The 24,512-nt window shown below is 36.6% G+C and overlaps 1 protein-coding gene across 1 annotated transcript in view; it reads right to left on the bottom strand.

The window, feature by feature from the left end:
- The window catches only part of LOC118751532, a 52,960-nt gene extending 33,226 nt beyond the window's left edge, over window positions 1-19,734 (bottom strand). The window contains 1 exon segment of the mRNA XM_036486363.1: window positions 19,684-19,734. Within this exon segment, the coding sequence (XP_036342256.1) occupies window positions 19,684-19,734 (51 nt within the window).
- Between the last annotated feature and the right edge of the window lie 4,778 nt (window positions 19,735-24,512).

The following is a 24,512-nucleotide window of genomic DNA, read 5'->3' as shown; positions in this document are numbered from 1 at the left end:
TTTTGTATATCGATATATTTTCTAATTGAGTCGCACATTTTCGCAGCCAAGATTTTACTTTACAAGGCACGTTTTGTAAATTAAATTTAATGATTGTACTTTGCAAAATTCTGGTAGCTGTTATATTGTTGACGTTCGGTCTTTAAAGTGACATGCAAAATTCGGAATTTTATATACTTTTTCAGCTTCTGCCACGCGGCTCAGTTAACAGGTATTTGGTTCAAATACTGTAAAGCTTGAACACCTAGGGAGCGTAGTGAGGAATAGGATGATGTTCCGAACATGCGTCATAAAAAGCCCAGATCTAAGTCTGCAGAGTTTCTTTCAATCAGTAGCTAATACAGAGCTACATACTAACTCTATCCCCAAGACTGTAGAGAATAATTTATCTGTAGAATTTTAGCGTCATCGTCGTCATCCATCCGTACAATAAGTCCAAGCCAGCGCTAAAACGCCCATGCAGCTCGTGATTCCATCTTCTCCTATATCCGTCGTCCACGCGAATAGGGCCGTAGATCTTGCGTAGAATAGTTCTCTGGAAAGCACCCAAAGCCTTCTCATCTTTGTTCGACATCGTCCACGTTTCCATGACGAGATACTTGTAGAGCGTAATTTTTGTTCGTCGAGAGAGATCTCTACTTTTCAATATCCTACCAAGCCCAAAGTAGCACCTGTTGGCAAGAGTTATTCTTAGTTTGATCTCCAAATTGACGTTGCTGGTGGTGTTTACGCTGGATCCTAGATAAACAAAGTTCTTCACTACTTCAAAGTAATAGCTACCAACAGTGACGTGTGTCCTGAAATACATGGGCTCCTATTGCCAGGATATACTTTGAATTCTTTAGCTTCGTTTTCTAAACTGAAAAAAGGCTACGGTTAACATATACTCTGATAGCCAGGCATGTATCATGGCTCTGAACGCAAAAGCGGTGCTCACGAAACTGGTCAGGAAATATCTGACCTTCCTCTCAACCTCGGTGGGGGTATTTTCTAAAGAGGCACATTTGGCTTACTTGCGTGGCAGCTCACTGTGTGGTTGGTAATTATGCAGTTAAGTTAGGAATCCCTCCTGGTGTGTAGCAGTTGCCAAGAGGATGATGTGGTGGAATCGCCTCAGGCTTTTGTATTAAATGGCCCAGCTTTCGAGAGGCTTAGGCGGAAACAATTTTACTCGCACTTCCTGACTTATTCTCAGTTTAGTTTTCGTGGTAACAGCAATTTCTTAAATGTCCATATGCATCCCCCTTCTGGGACAACACATGTAGGGATTATCCTTATTTTCGAGCTTAACTGGCTAGTCTGTAATTAAAAAAATAGATTAGTCATACAAAATTCCTTCTTCCTTGATCTGCAATTATAAAATAGTCTCAGTTTTAACCTATTACGCTTCGGTATTGAACCTAGCTGTATCGATTACTTTTACGAAGAATAGAGGAAATATTAATTATAAAAGTAATTAAAAATGGACGGAAAAGAGGTTTGTAAAATTATCGTTCCCTCAGTGATATTTATAAAATTTCAAGTTAAAATATGTATTTGAATATTCCCCTCTGCCAGTTTTGGTTATCTGTTTCGAAATGAGTTCATTATTAAGGGTTATAAAATTATCGGATTATCTTGGAATGTAAGGCACTCCGCACATTAAGCTCCTAATCCCAGTAGTGTAATCGTTTCGGCATACTAAAGTAAAAAGCTTTTATGCCGAACCCATGTATTTCATTGAAGCTCTGTAGATTACGATTCAAAATCATGTTTGCGCCAATCATAACAGCTTCATGAACCGAAGCGCCCAACATTGTAAGGCGCTTGCAGTTTTGAAATCGTCATTTGTTTATTTTTTGGGTTTGAAATAAAAATTTATTTGTCAATGCAATAGAAAATAATTGGAAATGAACGATTTCGTGCTAAAATTCGTGCAAATTGCATTAAACCACAAGCGTTTATGCAATATTTCGGAGCAGAAATATTTGCGGAAGTGCGTGTTGCGAAAGAACGGCCAAAAATTTGTTATGTGTAGAAAGTGTTTATTAGCTGGTGACTTATGCAGTGCGTGCAAGTGTGCAGAAGTCGAGTCGTCATGCATTCATTTCGGTATGATGAAACGATTACTCTACTTTGATTAGGCGCGTAATGTGCCGAGTGCCTAACTCTCCATCCTAGATTTGCTTACAAACTGCTAAAGTTACTTCCCAAATTTCTTTCTGCGAATAGATCTCCCCGGGGATGCTCTTTCAATGTTCATAGGACACTGTATTTACATCAGCCCGACTAGAAAGTAATATGAAGCAGGTAAAAATGCCTAGTAATCCCAGACCAGTTTGTGATATACTATTAGTGAGCTAAAGGCACTTATTACCACTGGAGTTATCTAAAATAATTATAATAAATAATTATCAAACGATATTTCATGATCTAGACCCGAAACAGCTGACTTAATATATCAGAAAAGCATATGCTCTAATATCGATTGGTTTTAAGGGAAGGTAAGGTTGGATTAAGTTGGCTTGACTGATGGGGTCTTGCAGAAGCCATAGGGCTTAGGATTCTAACAAGAATGTCGGTAAGGTCACCCTATTTCTTTCAAATTACTTTTAATTGAAAGTACTCGGTTAGAAAGCTTAACAAAGCTACACAAACCCGTAATTTTTGTACTGAAAGCTCTGGACTGAAAGCTCAAACACGATTTATTTGTTAGCGTTGCCATCTGGTCCCATCCAAATCTCATTTTATAGGGGTTTTTCCTTTTGGGTGTATAACACTAGGCTAGATTAGGTCAATGTGGCAGTTAGCCCAAAACCCCAACTCACTTAGACCCTGCAGGTCCATTGTGATACCACTGTGAAACACAGAAACCTCATTCACCGAACTATTTTGAAGCTTATATGAAGCGTAGGAGTGCTTTTATTCCTACACTGAATAATTCCGTTAAAGAGCTAAATAATTGATTACCTAAAAAGCCTGTTCTGCTCTTACCTAAAGCTGGGTAACTGCAGAAGTAGTCAGCTCTGCAATTTCTACAAAATTCATTGGAGAATACCACTAATCTCGAAGAGAGCCTACCAACTACCCAATGACCGGTTACACAGGCCATGACTTGCGAAATGTCCTCTCTTGGAAGGCTGAGCAGGTCTTTTGTATGTCACTAAATCGGAAAAAAATAAAATAGTACATCGACGGCCGATGCAGTATCTGTTCCAGGTATCCGAGAGGCAAAGGTACTTATCTCTGACCGAAATCCATTTTTCAACTTTTGACGGATACAAATAACTTCCATGTGGTTAAAAGCTCTTCGCTTGGTCAAAAGTCTTTAAAATAAATAAATAATAATTCAATAATAAATAAAGTTTGTGAGTTTTATTGATAGTTAGTAGGGTTGCTAAGACTTTTCTAGGAGGCAAAAGTGCCACCAAAACTCCCTGTGAGTCACCTTTCATCTCCTGACGGACGCGCAGATGACTACATATAAATATTTGCTCACCCATTTTGCACTTTCATTCAACTCAGAGGCAAAGTTTATTGCTCTACTTAATGCAAATAGACAATCAAAAGCAGCTATATACTTACTAAATAAACGTAAGCACACACAGAAAAGAAAAAAAAACAGAGAGGAAATCTCAGGCAGATGCGCAAAGCTCTGAACCAACAATTACTAATAAAGACTCAGAAGAAGGGAGGTTAATGCAGGCTAGAGTATAAAAACCCGAACTTAGAAGTCTCGAAAACGGATTGTGAGAAATTTTCGGGATCTAACGAGACACGATGGAGATAACATTTTAACTTTAACTGAACCAGTTTGAAGGTTTTAAATGAAAATGCAAATAAATTAGAGTTAACGAAGTTATCCGGAATATAAATCGTACATCTGCATAGCCCTTTAACTGTTATATTTAAAAGTTTTGAAATTCTTGTGACATTGAAGTTTTTACACTTCCGTAGTTAAACAAAAAATAAAGTAAAAATACGAAGATTTTTTTTTCGGGATCCCGAAACCTGCTTATGAATATCCTCCCACTAGCTAAACAGAATTTAAGTCAGCATACAAGAGCAACAAGCTACAAGTAGTAACTCTAATGAGAAAAGTCATAACTCAACACCACCAACAGCAAGAACAACAATAAAAACAATAACACTAATGATGACAATTGAAACATGTAAACAATGCAGCGATTTACAGTTGATTTCAATGAAAACTTAATGTGAGCGTAAAACTCACTATGCAACGAGAACAACAACAATAAAAGCAATAGCAAATAGCAAATAAAAAACAACACAAACTAATATAAACAATGAGCAATAAAGCATTGCAACAGCAATTGACATTCTTTTTTATGCCCGTCAACAAGTGTAAATTTAATTAGCCACTCAATATGTTGTTGCTGTTTTTGTTGTGGAAACATTATGACAAACTCACAGCATATTGCTAGTACATTCTTGTGTTTATCTGGCTTGTTGTCTGTTCCTCCGTTGACTGGTCAGGCCACAAGTATCGCATAAATGACTTTAATTTGCTGTACTATGAAGTGCGGAAGTACTTAGTGAGTTGCAGACTTAAACAGCAACAACAAAATAGGAAAATAAATGGTTAGCGTAGGTTGCAATCTAGTGCTGGGGTGCGAAAACAAAGAACGATAAATAAGATGATCTTAAAAAAAATAAGTTCTGGAAATCACTATAGCATAGGCCATTTAGGGTCACTCGTATACAGGAACTGAGTTTGCTTCATAAGGGCACTAAAACACAGTGGAGTTACATATGTGTCGTAAATTGGCTGATATTCTCATCAGGAAAAGCTATTCATACGTCTAGAGCCCTTAATCGGCCTGACATGGAGCTGCGTTAGGCGAAACTATTACATCTACTGGACAAATACCGAAGGTGCAGACTTTCATCTTGGATATATTAACAACGATGCCCGAAAAACTCTTTCAGAAAACTGTGAATGATGTACGATTCACTACAGCCTTTCTTATTCGGCACTGCAGATTAATGAAGCACTTCACAAACCACAATAATTTTTTCCCTGATCAGTGCAGGAAAGAGCAAGTCATATTATGAACCTCTGTAAAGCCTTTACTAGGTCCAGATTTTCTTTCGTAGGATCTTCTTAGTTAGAAGCATATGACCTAAATAGCAAAAAAGATCTCACGAGGTTCCTTCATGATACATACGTGGATCAAAGAAGGCTTTCAACCAAATAAGGCTCTGTTACTTCTCTAAATATGAGGCATTTCATGTCACCGCGGCCACCTCTGTGCGCCACCTCTAAGGATTTGGATGAAAGTTGAATAGATTGAAGGTCTAGGTGACATGAATATACATACGTGCAGCATATTTTGCCGATATGACATAGGGTTGCCTATTTACACGGGACTTAAATTTTAAGAAAACGTCATACATATCTTTCTTTAAAGTGCTGTATCTTGGAAAGCTTTTAACGAAACTTAATGAAACAAATGTATTTCTTCCGTCTTATTATTGGCTTTCATTGTACATTTTTTACATTAATGTGCAACGTATAAGAAAGAAAAAAAATTAAGTAAGCAATTTTCTTTTAGATTTTTTTTTTGATTACAGCATTTTTTTAATTTTTTTACATAAAAAGTGTCTATAATGTCAACTTTAAGTACCCAAATGGGCGTAATGGGCTACGAATGCGTATGGACTCTAGATCGTCTAACGCTCGAGCAATATGATAAATAGACATTGAAATTTTACCAAATTGTATATTTTTGAAAGAAGAAAGGTGTGTAAAAAACCAAAACAATATTGAATACAACAATAACAAAAGCAATATGAATAAATCGCACATTATGAATAACTCAGTGAGAGGACAGACCGGTATGTTTGCATGAATGTATACAGAAAAATATTTATTCGATAAAAAAAAAATGGTGGGTAGGCACTATGACCAATAGTAATCATCTATTACCACCGCCACCTCCAAAGAACTCCGGAAGTATTTTCTGGCCGAGCATACTTTGAAGAGTTATGAAATTATAACTTAAGAAAGTCTTATTACATCGCAGTTGAGAAGTGTATGCGCAAAAGTGCAGCAGTGCATAGCATGCACTTAGGCGCCCGGTGCGAGAATGATCAGGATGGTAAAAAACCAAACCAATCTTAGTGCAAAAAAAATACATTCACTGAAGCTGAAGAGCAAATAAATAACATTATTGCATTTTCTTACTCCAAATTTTAAGTCATTATTGAATGCAAAAAAATTCATATAAACTAAATAAATAATTTTGACCGGCTAGATCTGCAAATTGCCTCTAAGTTCTGTTAGTACTCTTTTATTTATTCTTTTTTATTTGTTCTTACCTAATACTTGTATCGTTTCACTTTCCATCGTCTCCACTCGTTGTTACGCCTATTAAATTGTGATCAATTTAGCATTTAAAGTGGTGATTTATTAATTACAGTATGGCGTATGGGTGGCAACGCTGCTCGCATAGTTAAGCGGCATTCGTAATTGGGGTGGCGTAATTGTTGTGGAATCCGCCACAGATTAGATTCGTTGAAATTGTAAGGCTTCCATTTGAAGGGTTAGGCGGTGCAGGAGAATGCTAGACAGTTTTGTATTTTATTTCCTGGTTTTATAGAATTTAATTAACTAACGGAGGGAGATGAGTGAAAGTGTATGAAATAGTTGGGTAATGAATTGGAATTTAAGCAAACGAAATGATAAATTGAGGATTTTTTTTAGTTTAGTACAGCAGCAAGCCTTAAAATTTCAAATAATTTTGGAGTTTGGGTGGGTTCTACGCTAGCCAATCTGCGGTAGTCGGACTACAAGGCTTTGCTTGTATGCGACTCTTAGGTCTGCCTTGAATGTATCTTCCCTTCCTGAGTCAGCTGCATGCCTAACCACGAAATAACTTTATTTCTAGTGCTCGAAAGATTATGACCCGTTTGGGCTATGCTGAATCTAATGAAAGTTCACTTTATAATTTTATCTCTATTTAACAAAATCTAAGTGATTATGGTATTAAAAGCATAGCAGCAAAAGCTGAGATAGCTACATTGGAGTATTTTACATTAGACTTCAAATTCTCTAAATATTATCTTTAGTAGCCACAGTGTGATTTAGTTTCATACACATTTCTATAAAAAAAAGTATATGGAATTACCCGCCTCAGAAAGGATTATCTATTTATTCAGTTCGAAGTATTTACCTTCGTAGGCCACTTCGATGACTGTGTAATGAACGCGTACTAAATCTTCGCCAAAACGTCGCCCGATTCGGGTACCGTTACAATGAATTTGGGGGATGCTGGGCTGTAATAGATCTAGCCCAGGCTTCTTTGAGCTTGAAGACAGCTTTATGTGGGTTTGAGAAACTGCGATATTTCAGTGAGGGTTTCACGTAAGAATACTCAATATACGTACAAAGTGTAATATCCGGCGGGATCTTTGTCTCGCATCAGATCATGGTATGCGCATTACTGAGGAAGGGTTGCATACTTACTGATGTGCTGAGTCGATACTTTTAAGTATTGATCGATACTTGGTGCCGAAATGTTTAGGCTTCCAATGAGAATGCTTCTAGATCAAAAATAAAAGCGGTCTAGGGGACCCTTGCGTATCAAAAGCCGAGTGTAGGGACTAATAGAGGTTTTAATGATGATTCAAATGAAAAATGTATATAATTTGTGCGTCGCCGCAATAATGAGAAACTCCTCTTTATTTGAAAATTTTGTATTTTATGTATAGTATCAGTATTGAGTACCGAAAAGGAAGTATTAGGTACCAAAATCTTTCTGAAGTATTGGGTACCGGCAATTTAGCACATCACTTGTTGTGGATTATTAACTTAAGCTTTAATTAGATGTGGGTGATGGAGCTCTCAAACCCTAGCGTGAGATGCTTCAACTTAGAGAGTTACCTGATGGCCTAAAATGATAAGAAGTGGATCGGGGCATTGCCTCTAACGTCGCTGAAACAGCGCGGTCGCATCAGACTTAGACCTCCACAGCGTAAGTACCGCAGCAATCGTGAACGTAGCATTTAAATATGAGCTTAAGGAACCCTCAGGAGCTGTCAGAGAAAAAACAGAGAGAGAACTGAGGCCAGAGATTCGATATGATAAAGTCGGCTAAACTCGCTTAAGAGGTTATAATAGCACCCGGCCCAAACCAACAAACGGTTGTAGTGCCAAATGAGAATTTAATAGCGTTAATACAGAAGAAGAAGAAGATCTACAAACAATAATTAGTAGGTTTCGCCGCAAACACCGCATCTCAGAGAGCGACAATATGTCTTATGTTGTCGCCTAAACATTACCAGCATAGCGAGGCTTCAATGCTCCATGCCAGGGAACACAATTTTGTGTTCGGCAAGTAAGTACTCTTCTACTGCTACCATAGCAAATACCCGAATAGATACTTTCTGGAAACAGAGCCACATCCTAGGCAGGACAGAAGGTATCTCTATGAGCACACGGATAAGATACAAACTCTCGCCCCTTTCAATGTAGTACTCGGAGTTCAACTACCATCCATCGCAGACGTAGAGCTTCGCTTGTCTCGAGGGAGTCACAGAACTCTGCCGCAACTAAGGTCTGGATACAGTGGCATGCTTAAGTTCTTCTTATGCAGGCTCGACCCTGGCATAACACTGGTCTACAAATTTCAACTTTTTTTCTGCGAATAAGACGGGACCTGGTGTTTCTGAACGGATTTTTCGTGCTGAACACGAATCCGGGGTCAAAAATGTCCCATCACGTCACGTTTTCGAGAAAAAAAGGGGTTGAAACCCCTAAAAACAGCGTTTTTGGCCATTTTCGAAAAATTATAGAGCTGAACCCTGACGTGGTACAAATTTTGCATATATCAGAAATTAAAGGCTAAACCGTGCCCTTTCGAATGAGCCCTATGCCGAATTGATCGCGTGCACCCTTAAAGCAGGGGGTGTATTTGTGTTTAGGGGTGCAGGAAAAATTGATCACAGAAAGAATTTAATCTTAAACGATCATAGAAAATTAATAATGCCAAGGTTTTAACTATATTAAAAGTCGCTGATTACGAATCTGCAGTTAGATTTTAAAAATTTAAGATGACGGGTCGAATATGGTGGATATAAAAAATAAACTGAAATTCGCTAAATAAAAATTTTTAAGTCCGCCATATTGGATCCGCCATTTTGAATTTTTAAAATCTAACTTCAGATTCGTAATCAGCGACTCTTAATGTAGTTAAGACCTTAGCATCATTCATTTTATATGGTCGTTTAAGATGAAATTCTTTCTGCGATCAATTTTTCCTGGACTCCTAGACACAAATACACCCCCTGATCTAAGGGTGCATGCGATTAATTCGGCATAGGGCTCATTCGAAAGGGCACGATTTAGCCTTTAATTTCTGACATATACAAAGTTTGTAGCACGTCAGGGTTCAGCTCTACAATTTTTCAAAAATGGCCAAAAACGCTGTTTTTAGGGGTTTCAACCCCTTTTTTCTCGAAAACGTGACGTGATGGGAAGTTTTGGACCCCAGATTCGTGTTCAGCACGAAAAATCCGTTCGGAAACACCAGGTCCCGTCTTATTCGCAAAACCCTTGTAGACCAGTGTAATCAATGCATGACCGGGTTGTAAAGGCAGCCAACCGGACGTTAACTACCACTTCACTCAAACCTTAGTTCCTATACGTATGTGGCATTAAAACAACTTATATCGAACCATTCCATAACTTACTGCAAGTAAAGGTACCATCAACCAAAGCTTTGTTTTCAGGACCCGCTATATTTCCACAATCTAGATATACACGTCATTTATTGCTGCCTAATTGCAACTCTACTTCATTCATGTTTCTCTTTCGTTTTTCCCTTTCAATTTGCCTACGCCAAAGCGGAAGATGTCATAAGCTGTCAGCTGCAGCAAAGGTTCAAAATGAGGTTGAAACTGAATTAAACGATAATATATTTGATGACAAACATGAAAAAGAGAAAGGAGCAGGAAGTACTATGCCTAGGAGACTGTTTGATAAACGTTTGAAGCGAAAGGCTATTATTTAGCTTGGAAGAATTTATTTTTAGCCTTTGTGAGCGAACACAACTTCTCACAAATGTACCCATGCTAATAACCATGAATATATAATTGTACATACATACATACTCAATGGCACATCTTTCTTTCCTCTTTGCTTCCGCTTCCTATGCAGTCAATGTTAAACTGTTTATGGTTAAGAAATTCACACCACTAACTTCCTAGTCTGCATGTAGCTGAGCGAGCTCCTTTCAAAAAATCATTAATGCATTTGCTTATATTGACATCACGAAAGTTATTATCATTATCTGATAGATAACCGCAAAACTTATGAAACCGCAACGATTAGATGAACACAGCCGCACGAGTTAGTATACATACATATGTACATATGTGGATGGGTTGCTTACTGTGACTATAAAGTAAACAGCTAATAAATATTTAAATTTAGATTTGATATCTGCAAACGAATAAAGTTTTAATTTTGAGACAAAGATATGAACAAGAATTTCGCTACCCAATATGCTGGCAATATATAAATAAGTCTTTGTATTCAGCGAAAAGCCACTTCAAATGCATAATTTACATAATAAATGAATTAATGGCAACGCTTGGCATAATAAAGAATAACTTTAACAATAATTGAATAAAAAATGCTAATTCCTTTAAGAATTTCAGATAGCAAGTATACTTAATCGCTTAAGCAGAATTTTAGTGAACTAAATCTACATAAAGCTAAGAAAAATAAATGCAAATAGTTAAACAACTAGTAAAACTGGGTCACTTTTTTTTTTGTTGAAAAATTAGAAAGGAGTTGGATCTAAGTAATAACAATAACCTGAAATTTTTATACACCTATTAACGCGATTCGCTTGGTTTTTAAAATTGAAAGCAAATTTAATGAGTTTCCACCGTTTTCTTGCTACTACGGGAAGAGATATAAAAGTGCGCGTAAACAAATATGAAATAAATGGCTTTTATATGCACGAATATAATTTTAGTTTCATATTATGGCGAAATTGTTGTAGTTTATTGAACATAAACGACTTTCTTATAAAATAATTTCAAAATAATTTGGTCTAAAAATATGTTAGGTAGCTCGATAAGATATTTCAATTAACTTACGGAGCAACTCTGGCGACTGTCTTTCAACTCACCACAGTCTTTCAAAAGACAAAAGTCTTTCTGGCAACTATCTTGAAAGCTCTTTATTGTCTTTCGAAAAACGAATTAAAAGATCTGCTAACGAGTTCTTAGCGTTATGCCGTTCGCGTTTTAGCAATAACTTTTTTTTTTTAATTAAATTAAAAAATTAATATTTTTCTTTTTAAATCATAAAAACTTCTAAATAAAAAGAAAGTATTATTAAAATAAGGAGAGAAATAATAAAATGAAATTAAAGCAAAAATAAGTTTTTTAATTTAATTAATAGAAAAAAATATGTTCTTTTCTTTAAAAAAAAAACAACTTTTAGTTCTTTTTTATCTAAAAATTAAAACGAAATTTTGTTTAAAAAGGCAAGAAAATAAAAAAGATCCTAAAAATTAAATGAAACAAAATAATATATTTTGCTTTTTAAACCAACGAAATTAAAAAATTTAAAAATGAAATAAAAAAAATAAATAAAATACATATATGTAAAAAAAAGAAAATAAATAAATAGATTTTTAAAAATCAAACTAAATTAAAAAAGTATCTTTCTTATATAAACAATAATATCCAAAAATTTAAGAGAAATTGAACTGAAAATTAAACAAGTAAAAAATTAAACAAGTTTTAGCAAAAAAAAACCGACTTCAACTCTCATAAAAAAAATACACTACGTTTTCGATGCAAAAAGAATTATCGAAATCGGTTGACGTGGTCCAAAGTTATGCGGTAACATACATAAAAAAAAAATAATAAAAAATAAATAATAAAAAATATGCCGACGAACTGATTTGGAAGTCGGTTAAAAAAATATTTTTCTTTTTAAAATCATAAGTACATTAAAGTAAGAAATAAAAAATATTGAAATTAAAAAGAAAAAACATTAAATCAGAGTCAAAAATTAATTGAAATTAAAAAATATATACTTTTCCCTTTAAAACATTAACTTAAAAAATTACAAGTAATTTTTAGCAAAAAAAACCGACTTCAACTCTCATATAAAAAGAATATATATATACATATCTGATGATTCACTGATCGGATCTTAACCAGATTAGTATGGGACCACCTCGGTTGACGTGGTCCAAAGTTATGCGGTAACATACATAAAAAAAATGAAAATTAAAAAATAAAAAAATATTCCGACGAACGGATAACTTCCTCCTTTTTTGGAAGTCGGTTATAGAGAAAATTGAATTAAAAAAGAAAAAAAAATTTAACTAAAAAAGGAAAACATTTCCTCTGCCTCAGGACTCGAACTCGGATTTCTCGAATGGCACACCAGTGCTCTGCTCACTCGGCCATACCTACCATTGAGAGCGACGCGAGTGCTTTCTCCCAAAATAAATTTTAACCATGAGTGCTGCATGAGATAGCTTTTTTCTACGACTTTGCCCAGAATTGCCCTGTAAGTAAATTTTGGCTTTTAAAAATATTTTGCAGGAAAAATATTTTTTAATTCAAAAAAAAAAAGAAAAAATTCATTTTACCTCTCATTAACTTGAACTGGTAGTTTTAAACACTCGTTTGACACCCATATTAAAATAATTAATTTAACTTGTCAATTAAAATAATTTTGAATTACTAAACATGTGGCAACCCTATTCCAAAATATTTTTGAAATAAAGGTTTTCAAACCTATTTCGGTTGATACCTTCATACAAATATTTTATTTAACTTGCTGATTAAATTTATTTTGAATTTCTAAACAGGTGGCAATCGTCTTCAAAAATATTTTTGTAAATTTAGTGAAGACTGGCCACAATAATCTAAATGGATTTCGACCTATCAGTCTCTGTTGGAATTTCTTCTCAAGGTTATGAAAGTCTTTTGCATCTACTTACGCTAATTTCGTCGTTGTCCACCATGCTTATCGCAGAGTTAGATCGGCAGGAACAGACTTCCACAGATTTGTTGGGTGTATTGAACCAGCGTTAGGCCGTAAAGAATTTGCTATGCCAGGATACACATCTACTTCACCGATTGATTATTCTTTAATCAATGGCTCCTTGGGTACGTGAAATGGCTACATGATATACCCCTCAGGGTTGAGTTCACGATTTTCTGCTTCGCACTTCACTGAAAGCCATTACGGTGCTTGCGTAGGCAGTTCATATCTACGATCAGTAAAATACTACAATCTGTACTCAACACTCTAACGCTCTGGGGGTTAATAACTTCAAATCTGAAATTATTCCCGACCCTAAACTTGCTTGGAAAAGGAATAGTGAAGAGTGGAGAAAGAATACGCTTAATATGCTCTAACTTAGCAAAAGTACAATTCCAAAGGACTGGGTGCTACATTGAGTATAAATACACAGCGATAGTTGAACCTATTGTCATGTCTTCCGCGTGGGTTTGGTGGTAGACATCTAACAGTTTATAAAAAAAGGGCATTGGTCATTTTTCCATTCTATACAGACTCGGTATATAGTTATAATGTGGCTATAACTTAAGCGATGGATGAGCTCGCAATATTCACAGATGACTCCAAGATCTGGCGTCTTCTTTCAGAAACTATCTTTAAGAGGGGTCTATGGGATCTCATATTCCTGCAGCAGCGGTTAAGCCGGTAAACATTATAAACTTTTATAGCTCTATCTGACTTCGTTCAAGCTGCAATCAAGGCGCTGGGGTCGGCAATGGCTGAACTTGTATTATTTAAGGAATGTCGAAGATCCCTTACAATATTTTCGACAGCAAGCATATAACTAGTCAAAACTTATCGAGTCTGAGAACGCGTAGTTATTCCATGAATTGAGAAAGCAGAGGATTGAGCGAAAAAGCGTTCTGAGATAGGATTAGGGCCCTAGACTGGCTTGGTAAAAATATACCGTAAAATGCCTGAACTTTCTCCCGATCGCCTGAGAAAACTTCCATACCTAGTTGGTTGGTTGCTGGTGCCTAGCAATTTGCATGTTTGTCATTTTGAGAGTTTTGGTTTTAAGTGGGTCGTAGGGCGTACAAAACTGCCGGGTAATCCTATACGTTACTGTATCTTTCCACCTCTGCTTGACTTTGGTATGATAAATTTCGATAATTGTTCATTTTACTTATCTCCCTGAGCGAGGCCCCCTTGTCCACCGCGACACATTCAGTGCGGTGCCGCACTGTGCTAGTTCGCCCGCTGCCTATTTCCGTAAATGTCCCGGGACCCATATTAGGGTAATTTCATATTGATCAGAACTATAGCCCAGCTTTCTCCTACAGTCATCCTTTTAGGAAACTCTCTGGGACGAACATTAGCAGACTGTGGAAATTCTTTCTCTTGCTTTTCACTGGAACCATCATTACCAGGAAGTTTCGACGCGTGTCCGCATCTCAAGCTAACAAAATATTCTTATTTTTCGTTCATCGGTGCTATTCTATTTAGATTTTTGTGTCTACCCATTCTCCTACCACCTTCATTTGTTTATGCACCCAGTTTTTGCTCTTTTTGATCAAACAATTACACAGACGATGAATGCGTAACAAGCATTCAAAAGGCTTGTAGAAATGTGCTGCCATTCAAAATAAAGCGCAATTTTGTTTTACAAAAGTGTGAAAGTTTTCTTAAAGCATTGAAAAAGAAACAAACCTTTTTGGAAACAGTAAACACATGGGATTTATTGCTTTTCGCAGTAACAGCATCAAAGAATTTAATGGGCAAAAGTTCTTGATTGAAAAGCAGCAAAATTCTTTTGAAAAGTGTGCATGGTTTTTCTGCTTTAGGTATTGTTGCTATTACGGCTGTTATTGTTGTTTTTTATTGTTCTATTTTTGAATTGATATTCGCTAAATTTTTGAAGCCAATTGATTCAATTGTGTGAAAGCAAAGTGATATTGGCAAAATTTATTATAAGAAATGAAGATAACAATGCCTAATGTTGAATAGGCAGCATATAAGGTTTCAATCAATGATGATTGGAGGCATTCATGTGTGCTGGCTGGTAAAGATATTTTAGGGGTTTTGACTGTTAACGACAATACATGTTTACGTAGAGTTTCTCTTATTGAAATATGTGCCAAATACTTAATTGCTTTTGTCTGCTTGCGGGTGAATAAAATTGAAAACGCTCGGAAACTCCTCAACAAGTCAATTTAACTAAAATCGCTTTGCACTTAGGCAAAGATTTCGTTAAGCATAAGCATATATACGGGTACTTAGCTAAATTTTCCAACTTTGTTCAACAAACAATATTACTTAAGTATATGCACACCTATAAACATACATACATACAATACACAAGTATTAAAAAGTTCACTTCAAAAAGTTGCATTCCATTTTATTTAACTAAGACGTTCAATTAAGCGGCTCATTCGTGTCTGACGTTGTGCAAATTTATGCAATCGTATTCATGTTATGCCATTGCTTTGTTTGTTTTGATTTAGAAATGCCTTAGTATTTAATGTTCAACAAACAATTACAAGCGATTGAAATCATGTAAATTAGGCTTCAATGCTTCACAACTATTTTGGTGAATGTACTTATACATACGTATGCATGAATGTGATTTAAAGATATGAGGAATTAAAAACTGGTATTTGGAAAGTAGCTCACGAATAGCATGTTGCAAAATTGTAAGAAACAATCACGTGCCAAATTAATAATAAAAATGAGGTAAAAATCTTATTTAAAGAATAAGCTGGTTGAAACGTCAAGGAAACAATGAAATCGGCGTCAACACCTTTTCTAATAGTACTTCAGAAAGCGTCAATTATATTTCAGAAATCATCAAATGTACTTCAGATGAGTCAAACGTACTTCAGAAACTGTTAATTGGACTTCAGATTAGTCAATTGCACTTCAGAAACCGCAAAATATACTTCAGATTAGTCAATTGCACTTCAGAAATCGAAAAATGTACTTCAGATTAATGAATTGTACTTCAGAAGCCGTAAAATGTACTTCAAATTAGTCAAATCTACTTCAGAATGTGTTAATTGGATTTCAGATTAGTCAATTGTACATCAGAAACCATAACATGTACTTCAGATTTGTAAATTATGCTTCAGAAACCGAAAAATGTACTTCAGATTAGTCAATTGTGTTTCAGAAACCGAAAAATGTACTTCAGATTAGTCAATTGTATTTCAGAAACCATAAAATGTACTTCAGATTCGTAACTTGTACTTCAGAGACCGAAAAACGTTTAAACTAAATACCGACCTTGTGTCTACACTTTGGGCAATGTGAGCAATCCATGCTACAGCCACTGTTATACACCTAGCACATTCATGAGCCAAGGGCTACAAATGTATGACACAGCATCAAGACGGAAAACCAGACTGAGTACTCTTTCCCAAAAAGTATAAAATTGCGAACTGGACTAGACCTAAAATAAGAGGAGCGAGTTCCAAGCTGAAGCAAAACCCCAAGTACCGCGGAATAATACTCTATAACAAACTGTCAGCCGCAGTAGTAAAGCGACAAAGATTTCTGAAGGAAATGACTAAATATGTGATCTCGGACCTGCCGGAAGGCTGGATGGAAAGCGTGAAGATAACAGCCTCGGTGTATGTGTGTACAGAGGGGCCCCAAAATGGACAAGCGAATAAACGTTGAACGGAATATTAACTCAGCAGCATTGCAGTATTGCATTATTTTCTAGGCACATACATATATTGACTAGTAAAGCGATAAATGGAAGTATACATATATACATTTACAGTCAGACTGCTTTAAACGTCTTATTATCATGCAGTACTTACTCAAGGGGTGTGGTCAGAGCCGAATAACCGTGGCTGAATGCCGATATGCGCCGGCACTGAGGCCTGCCTTACACCGGCGTCATTGGCAACGAGGTGGTAGACATATTCTCCAAGACAACATGTGCGGGAGATGCGGAATGCCTGGGAACGCTCTGAACCACATCATCCCTCTATACATGTCTTTTTAAACTGTGACTCGGTCTCCACAAAGCTATGCAGTTGCCAAGCAGCCTAACCTAACTTAACCTTACGATCCTGCTTGATGTCTTTGAATTGTTTAAGGTTGACATCGTTGCAGCTTAGGAAATGCGATAGAAGCAACATTGCTGCAAAGACGGCTCGAAATCTTGGTATAAGTTTGTGGTTGGGCAGAGGCTCCGACACCAAGTTCTTCTCCCTGCCTCATTTCGCAACGAAACTTAGTTCACCAACACTGGTCAAAAAAGTCCTAAAGGCGAGACCAAAGAGTATTTCCACGCATTTGAGCGCTGCTAGGCGACTTTAAAACGCTTCGATGGACATATTTGATCTAAAAGTAAGAAAATTCTGCGTTTATAAAAACATCACCGACAACGAATAGCGCCAAAGCGTCTACGTAGTAGCTTGTAGTATGGTAGTGAGTGATGCTGTACCCCAGGTCGCTATGTAATATTTAGACCAAAGATGTGCTTCGAGCGCCTTTGATCTTCGCTTCACTGGTGACACTGACCACGCTCGCGATATTGGCGACACCGGTGACTCTGGTAACACTGGCGACAATAGTGGCGCCAGTGACCCTGATCTGACAGCATATCGACAGGCCTTGAGCGGCATTCACAGGGAGTCGGTCTCAATTATATGGACTCCAGACCCGTGAATGCCGTTCTGGGCACACAGCCACCTGACATGGACGAGTTACAGCTTCATCTCGACTCGGACCACAATAGCCCAACTTCGCTCTGGCTACTGCAGCAGGTTGAAGTCATACCTGAGCAGACTGGATGCAGGTGTGCCCAATGAGTTCCCGGCATGCGTAGACACACACCACGACTCGAAACATCTCTTCGCATGCCCACTAAACCCCACTCAGCTGACGCCTATGTCGCTATGGACGGACCCCATAGCGGCTGCACGCTTCTTGGGTTTCCCGTTAGTACAGTGATGACCCTGTCAAAGTGCAAATAGACAGGAAGGTATGACCTCGAAAAGCTGCAGTCACAATGGTCAGCAGAGGAGCTCCTCAGGCATGGATACAAGTGAGCAGTGGGACTTCATCTCCTTAGTAAAAGTTCTAGGACTATATTTAGACCACTCACTCCGAATGAATGCGTCGTTTCTTTGTAATTAAAAATTCTCTCAATACAGAGGCTATTGAACTGATATTGAGATTTAATGTACATACATATTTTGCTTTGCAAACTATCGAAAAGTAGTCGCCAAAATGTTAAGAAAGCTACTCAAGTATGCTAAATTATTTTCGTTAATAAATTTTACCGTATGTTGTTTTAGTCACACCGGCATGTTGTGTAAAATTCATACTCTCTAATTTCATGGTGCAATTTGCCAATTATGTTTACCGAAAAGTGGGAAGCCGAATAAGAGGAAAGGACACGGTTTTTTAACTGCATATCGTCGTTTAAAGTGCAAAACCGCGTATCAACAAAATGCAAAACCGCGTATCACCAAAATGCAAAAATGTGAACTTGTAGAAATTATTTTCTAGAGCGTAAAAATACTCATATTTTAAAATGGTTCTCTTTTTTATAAAGAAATCGCATTTCTGGCTAGTATATTTCAGGACCAATAGATAAGGATTGAGCCAAGAGCTTGTGAGAGCAAATCCAATTTTTGGCAGCCAATGCCAGTTACGCGGTTTTGCAGAATGACGACACGCGGTTTTGTACTTTAAACGATGATATGTAGCTTGAGTAGTGGTTTATTGCAAGAATAATGCAGCAAAGGGAGTTTGTGTAAATATAGTAGACGCTGCCGATAAAGCATGCAAGCAATTTTTTCCGTTAGAGATTGTTTAATTATCGTATGCCTTTGAATGGCAGGGCTTTTTAAATACCTCTAATACGACTTCCAAATACATACATGGTCTATTAAAAGACCCCTGTTTGAAGTCGTAAGTATATAAGCCGCAACTTATTTTAACGACTTGGTATCTGCGTATACATATAATACATACATATGTACATATGTTCATAATTATGCATGCATACTTGAATTTTCTTTTCCTTTTTTAAAATTTGTCACGGCATCGCATGACATCAATATAATTGCTGTGAGCTGTGGTTCATGCTACAGTGGAAAACATGTGGCATTTAGTTTAAAGTACATTTTTGAGATATTTTATTTTTAGAGAATTAGTGAAATGCATGCCTAAGTGGATACTTACGTATGTGTAATTAAATGTACAAGCCGTTAAGAATTTACTTTATGTGGTTGCCATCCCAAAAATAATGTATACCTACTTACATACATGTGAACATATTCGTGCTAAGTGCAGTTATTTCAAACGCAATGTGGTGGTGATATACATATAAAGTAGAAATAGAAATTTGTATGCAATTATATTTCTTTTTTTTTGTATTCGAATAGGGGAATTCTAAATAATAAAACCATTCAGGAGTTCCAATTCAGCATCGCAGAGCGGTATGTCTGGATAAACGGTTTCACTAATAGAAAGGGGGCGGATGTTTATGGGCCCGATATTGAGATTCTAATATAAGTGATAGACAAATTCTCAGTTCCCGGAAGAGGAAATGCACTAGAATAAGCCTAGAAAAGGTAGAGCGCATTTATTTATAACTATATTTTCAGTCAGTGAAGTATCCGTCCGGGCCCTTTCCAATAGGATGATTCTTACAAACTTACAAAGTAGTGTTCTGGCAGCTCTTGGTAGCATTGTGCTGTACTCAATGCCATTATGGGATCTAGGGAAGATGCAGACGAGCTGGGGTGAAAGGAATATTCTACCCTCTTTATGTGACTGGAACTATTCGTTGGCTACAGTGGGGTTTTTAAGGCTAAGATTACTCAAGACCGTTGTTATTTTATACATATAAAAGACAATGTCAATGACAATGAAAAATCCGTGTCAAATCGTTCACAAATATAGTTGATTTAAGTTGAAAGTTCTTTTTTTTTCTGAGTGAGCTTGAAAGCTACTTAAATATCTATGATTTCAGTAGCAGAACAGGTCACGGGTTTTATGGATACAAGTTTTGGAATTTAGGTCAAACGCTAGCATTTGATATAAATCCAATTGAAGAATTTTCTCTCTTCGAAAATCAAGAGCTCACCATTAGAAAATGAATGATTATTTGTCTCTCCCACGACAGTCGGGTTTACGTAACCGGAAAGACCGAGATCTAAATACATATGTCTGGTCAAGGAGTCTCACTCTTTAGCAAAGTTTTGTGCTGTTAAAAGAACAACACCGAGTAATCAGAAACCCACTCAGCTTTCGCCAAACGGTTGAGAGAGCTAAGATGTAATTCTTACAAGGTAGATGAATTGATAGCTTCAAACTGAGTTGCTCAATGAAAATCCCTGCACCTAAATCGCATTCCATCATTGATTTGTCTGTAAAGACAATAGCACAGTCACTGAACCGAGCGTTCATAGATTACCTTAGGTGAGATCTCAATTGTAACCGTTCCACCAATAGCAGCTGACCAGCAGATCAGCGCTCCACACCTATAATCCTTGGCTTCAATACCCACCTGCTGCCTAAAAATATTTTGGCTCCATTGAAAGTCGCCGGTGGTTTCTTTGCTCGCTCCTAAATGTACTGCTTCCAATTTAGTTTGGGGTCCAGAACAATTCGAAGCTATTTCAACCAGTGTTACAGATCTAGTCGTGCACAGCGCGGTTGCTGACGTACTAAGAAATTAGTACGCGAGCCGAGGGATCGCCAACACAGGACAGTCATACGGTAGCCATGAAAACACATAACACGTTTTGCTAGCGTAAAAGCTAATTCGACTTCTTACTGATCTAGACCCGTAGTATTTGGTGAAAACATAGTCACCTTGTTAAGGATGCGATTCCTCTTCTTAAACTACGGTATCGTATTTAGACTCGGGTCCTGGGAAAGAATATTAATGGGCACTTATTTAACCATAATACGGGCTCAATAATTTGTGGTTGAAATCGTCGGCCGCGAATGTCTTCGTAAAAGGGGCTAATGAGCGAACCGCATGCCGCACGGCAACTGGGAAAACCAAGAACCCATAAAAAAGTGAATTTGTAGTGGACTCCAGATCATTTTATGGCAATGACGGGTGATTTTTTTGAGGTTAGGATTTTCATGCATTAGTATTTGACAGATCACGTGGGATTTCAGACATGGTGTCAAAGAGAAAGATGCTCAGTATGCTTTGAAATTTCATCATGAATAGACTTACTAACGAGCAACGCTTGCAAATCATTGAATTTTATTACCAAAATCAGTGTTCGGTTCGAAATGTGTTTCGCGCTTTACGTCCGATTTATGGTCTACATAATCGACCAAGTGAGCAAACAATTAATGCGATTGTGACCAAGTTTCGCACTCAGTTTACTTTATTGGACATTAAACCAACCACACGAATGCGTACAGTGCGTACAGAAGAGAATATTGCGTCTGTTTCTGAGAGTGTTGCTGAAGACCGTGAAATGTCGATTCGTCGCCGTTCGCAGCAATTGGGTTTGTGTTATTCGACCACATGGAAGATTTTACGCAAAGATCTTGGTGTAAAACCATATAAAATACAGCTCGTGCAAGAACTGAAGCCGAACGATCTGCCACAACGTCGAATTTTCAGTGAATGGGCCCTAGAAAAGTTGGCAGAAAATCCGCTTTTTTATCGACAAATTTTGTTCAGCGATGAGGCTCATTTCTGGTTGAATGGCTTCGTAAATAAGCAAAATTGCCGCATTTGGAGTGAAGAGCAACCAGAAGCCGTTCAAGAACTGCCCATGCATCCCGAAAAATGCACTGTTTGGTGTGGTTTGTACGCTGGTGGAATCATTGGACCGTATTTTTTCAAAGATGCTGTTGGACGCAACGTTACGGTGAATGGCGATCGCTATCGTTCGATGCTAACAAACTTTTTGTTGCCAAAAATGGAAGAACTGAACTTGGTTGACATGTGGTTTCAACAAGATGGCGCTACATGCCACACAGCTCGCGATTCTATGGCCATTTTGAGGGAAAACTTCGGAGAACAATTCATCTCAAGAAATGGACCGGTAAGTTGGCCACCAAGATCATGCGATTTGACGCCTTTAGACTATTTTTTGTGGGGCTACGTCAAGTCTAAAGTCTACAGAAATAAGCCAGCAACTATTCCAGCTTTGGAAGACATTTCCGAAGAAATTCGGGCTATTCCGGCCGAAATGCTCGAAAAAGTTGCCCAAAATTGGACTTTCCGAATGGACCACCTAAGACGCAGCCGCGGTCAACATTTAAATGAAATTATCTTCAAAAAGTAAATGTCATGGACCAATCTAACGTTTCAAATAAAGAACCGATGAGATTTTGCAAATTTTATGCGTTTTTTTTAAAAAAAAAGTTATCAAGCTCTTAAAAAATCACCCGTTACTATAGCCTTTCTGTCGTCCATCCAAAATATGCAAGACAGACCTTCCAAGAAGATGAGAGGACTCTTATGTTGCAGCCAACTGGTGTACGTGGAAGGTTGATCCCAAAACTCTCTCTGGATACCTAACAGAACACTACTGGCTAAGTGACCATATTTAAGGAGACAAACTGAATGAAAAAAAAACATTATATATAGCTATTTAAATGCCATTTTTAGTGAACTTATGTGGAATTTTCCCAAAATAAGAGTAAAAATTACCAATTTTGCTTGTGTATTTTATGGCTGTAAACTTGAAACTGGTTTGTTGTTGCTTAAAAATGCAGTTTTGGCGCTTAAAAATTTATTCAGTATAAAATTATTTCGTGAAAAGAATTTTCATTTTTTAAGTGTTCAAAATTCGCTCACCCGCAGCGATGAAATGACTCTACAAAAATTTTATGATTGCAACGATCAAAAACAAAAAAATGCATAAACGTATTGCGAGAAAATAAACATTAATTTTATGTTCATGAGTTTGTTGAACTTCTGAAAGTGTCGCCAGCATATTTGCGAATTCTGAAAATTTCCGCTTGCATGTTGCGCACATGCAAGTCAAATAATTTTATTTATTTAAGATATAGATTTTTTCACAATTCTGTGAGTTGGCCGTTGTGTGAGACTTGAACATACCTACTCGTACGAGCATACTGCATATGCGCCTCACCGCACAGTGGATCAGCAGTGCTCTAAGCGTGTCATAATTGAATTTTTCGAAAGTAGGACCTTTTGAGTCATTTGTATGAAATTGATAAAAAGAATATCCTAGTTCTTGATTTCAGTTGGAATTTCATATTTTGAGCTCGATTTGTCTTTTTCAAAAATTGAGCCCAAACTTAAAAACAATTGCTGCAAAAATTCCGTTTTCAACTGGGGATTTTGTATTTTATTCCTTGTTTATGCTTCTGGTAACATATATTTATTTGGAAATGTTTTGACCTCGCCTTTTGAAAAAATTAGAAATTTAATCAGGATTGCCTATGAAAAATAAAAAGGAATTAAAATTTTAAAGCTCCAAAAAATAATTTATTTTATTTTTGAGTAGAGTTTCAACTGGTAGCGTTGTCTGCCGCTGTCGAGTTATATATCGACAGCTGAGTGAAAGATTGACCCATCTCGACAGCCAGTTCGAAAACCCGCTACCTCAGAAAACTTTTCAAGAACGCCCTACTTCAGTATTTTATTGAAGAACGCCCTATTTCATAATTTTATTGAAAAGTTTTCTGAGATAGGGCGTTTTCGAACCTGCTACCGAGATAGGTCGATCTTCCACTCAACCGTCGATATACCACCCTTTGAGTCTGTGAAGTATCAAATTTAAGGTGAACTAAAAGTTTTGTTGATTGAATTGTGACACGGTAGTATTACAAAAACAAAATTTTACCTCATCTTACGGTTTTCAGCAATATTATTGTTAAAACATTTGGCGAATTTGTAATTGATAGAAAAAATAAATTAAAGATTAAAAAATCGGCATTCAAAAATCGGTTTTTGTAAAAAAATAACCAGTAATCGGTACAAAAATATTTTCTCATATGGTAGGATTACAAAACCAAAATTTTACTACACTTTACGATTTTAAACAATATTATATTTGGCTAGTTTACATTTTCCAGAAAAACTAAATTAAAAATTAAAAAATAGGCTTTTAAAGGACCGGTTTTCATAAAAACATAACCGGTAATCGGTACAAAGATATTTTGTTTTCTTATTTTTAAGTAGAGTTGAAACTGGTAGTAGACAAAAAAAAAATTGAAAATCGGTTTGAAAAACCTGGTTTTTTTAATAAGTAATCGGTGCACAAAAAAAAAATAGAAAAGGTTCAATTTTAAATTTACACCCCACGTTTTTAATGCCTTACGTTTTACATCCGACCCTTGCATAGTACCTCAATTCAAAGATTTTTTAATGAAATTTTATTATTATTTAAACTTTTTTTTTTTTTGTTGAGAGTGCAGACGATAATATTTTCAAATATATATGTATATTTTTTTATTATACATATATATTATAGCTTAAACAAGGAATGACGTTATGAAAATAACATTTTTTGAAGTTAAATTTTTTGACTGAATTTTT

This window comes from Rhagoletis pomonella, unplaced genomic scaffold (genome assembly GCF_013731165.1).
Source record: "Rhagoletis pomonella isolate Grant_MI unplaced genomic scaffold, Rhpom_1.0 Rhpom_scaffold_00767, whole genome shotgun sequence".
Taxonomy (NCBI): domain Eukaryota; kingdom Metazoa; phylum Arthropoda; class Insecta; order Diptera; family Tephritidae; genus Rhagoletis; species Rhagoletis pomonella.
The sequence above is the reverse complement of the archived record's forward strand: the minus strand, read 5'-3'. Positions and strand labels throughout refer to the sequence as shown.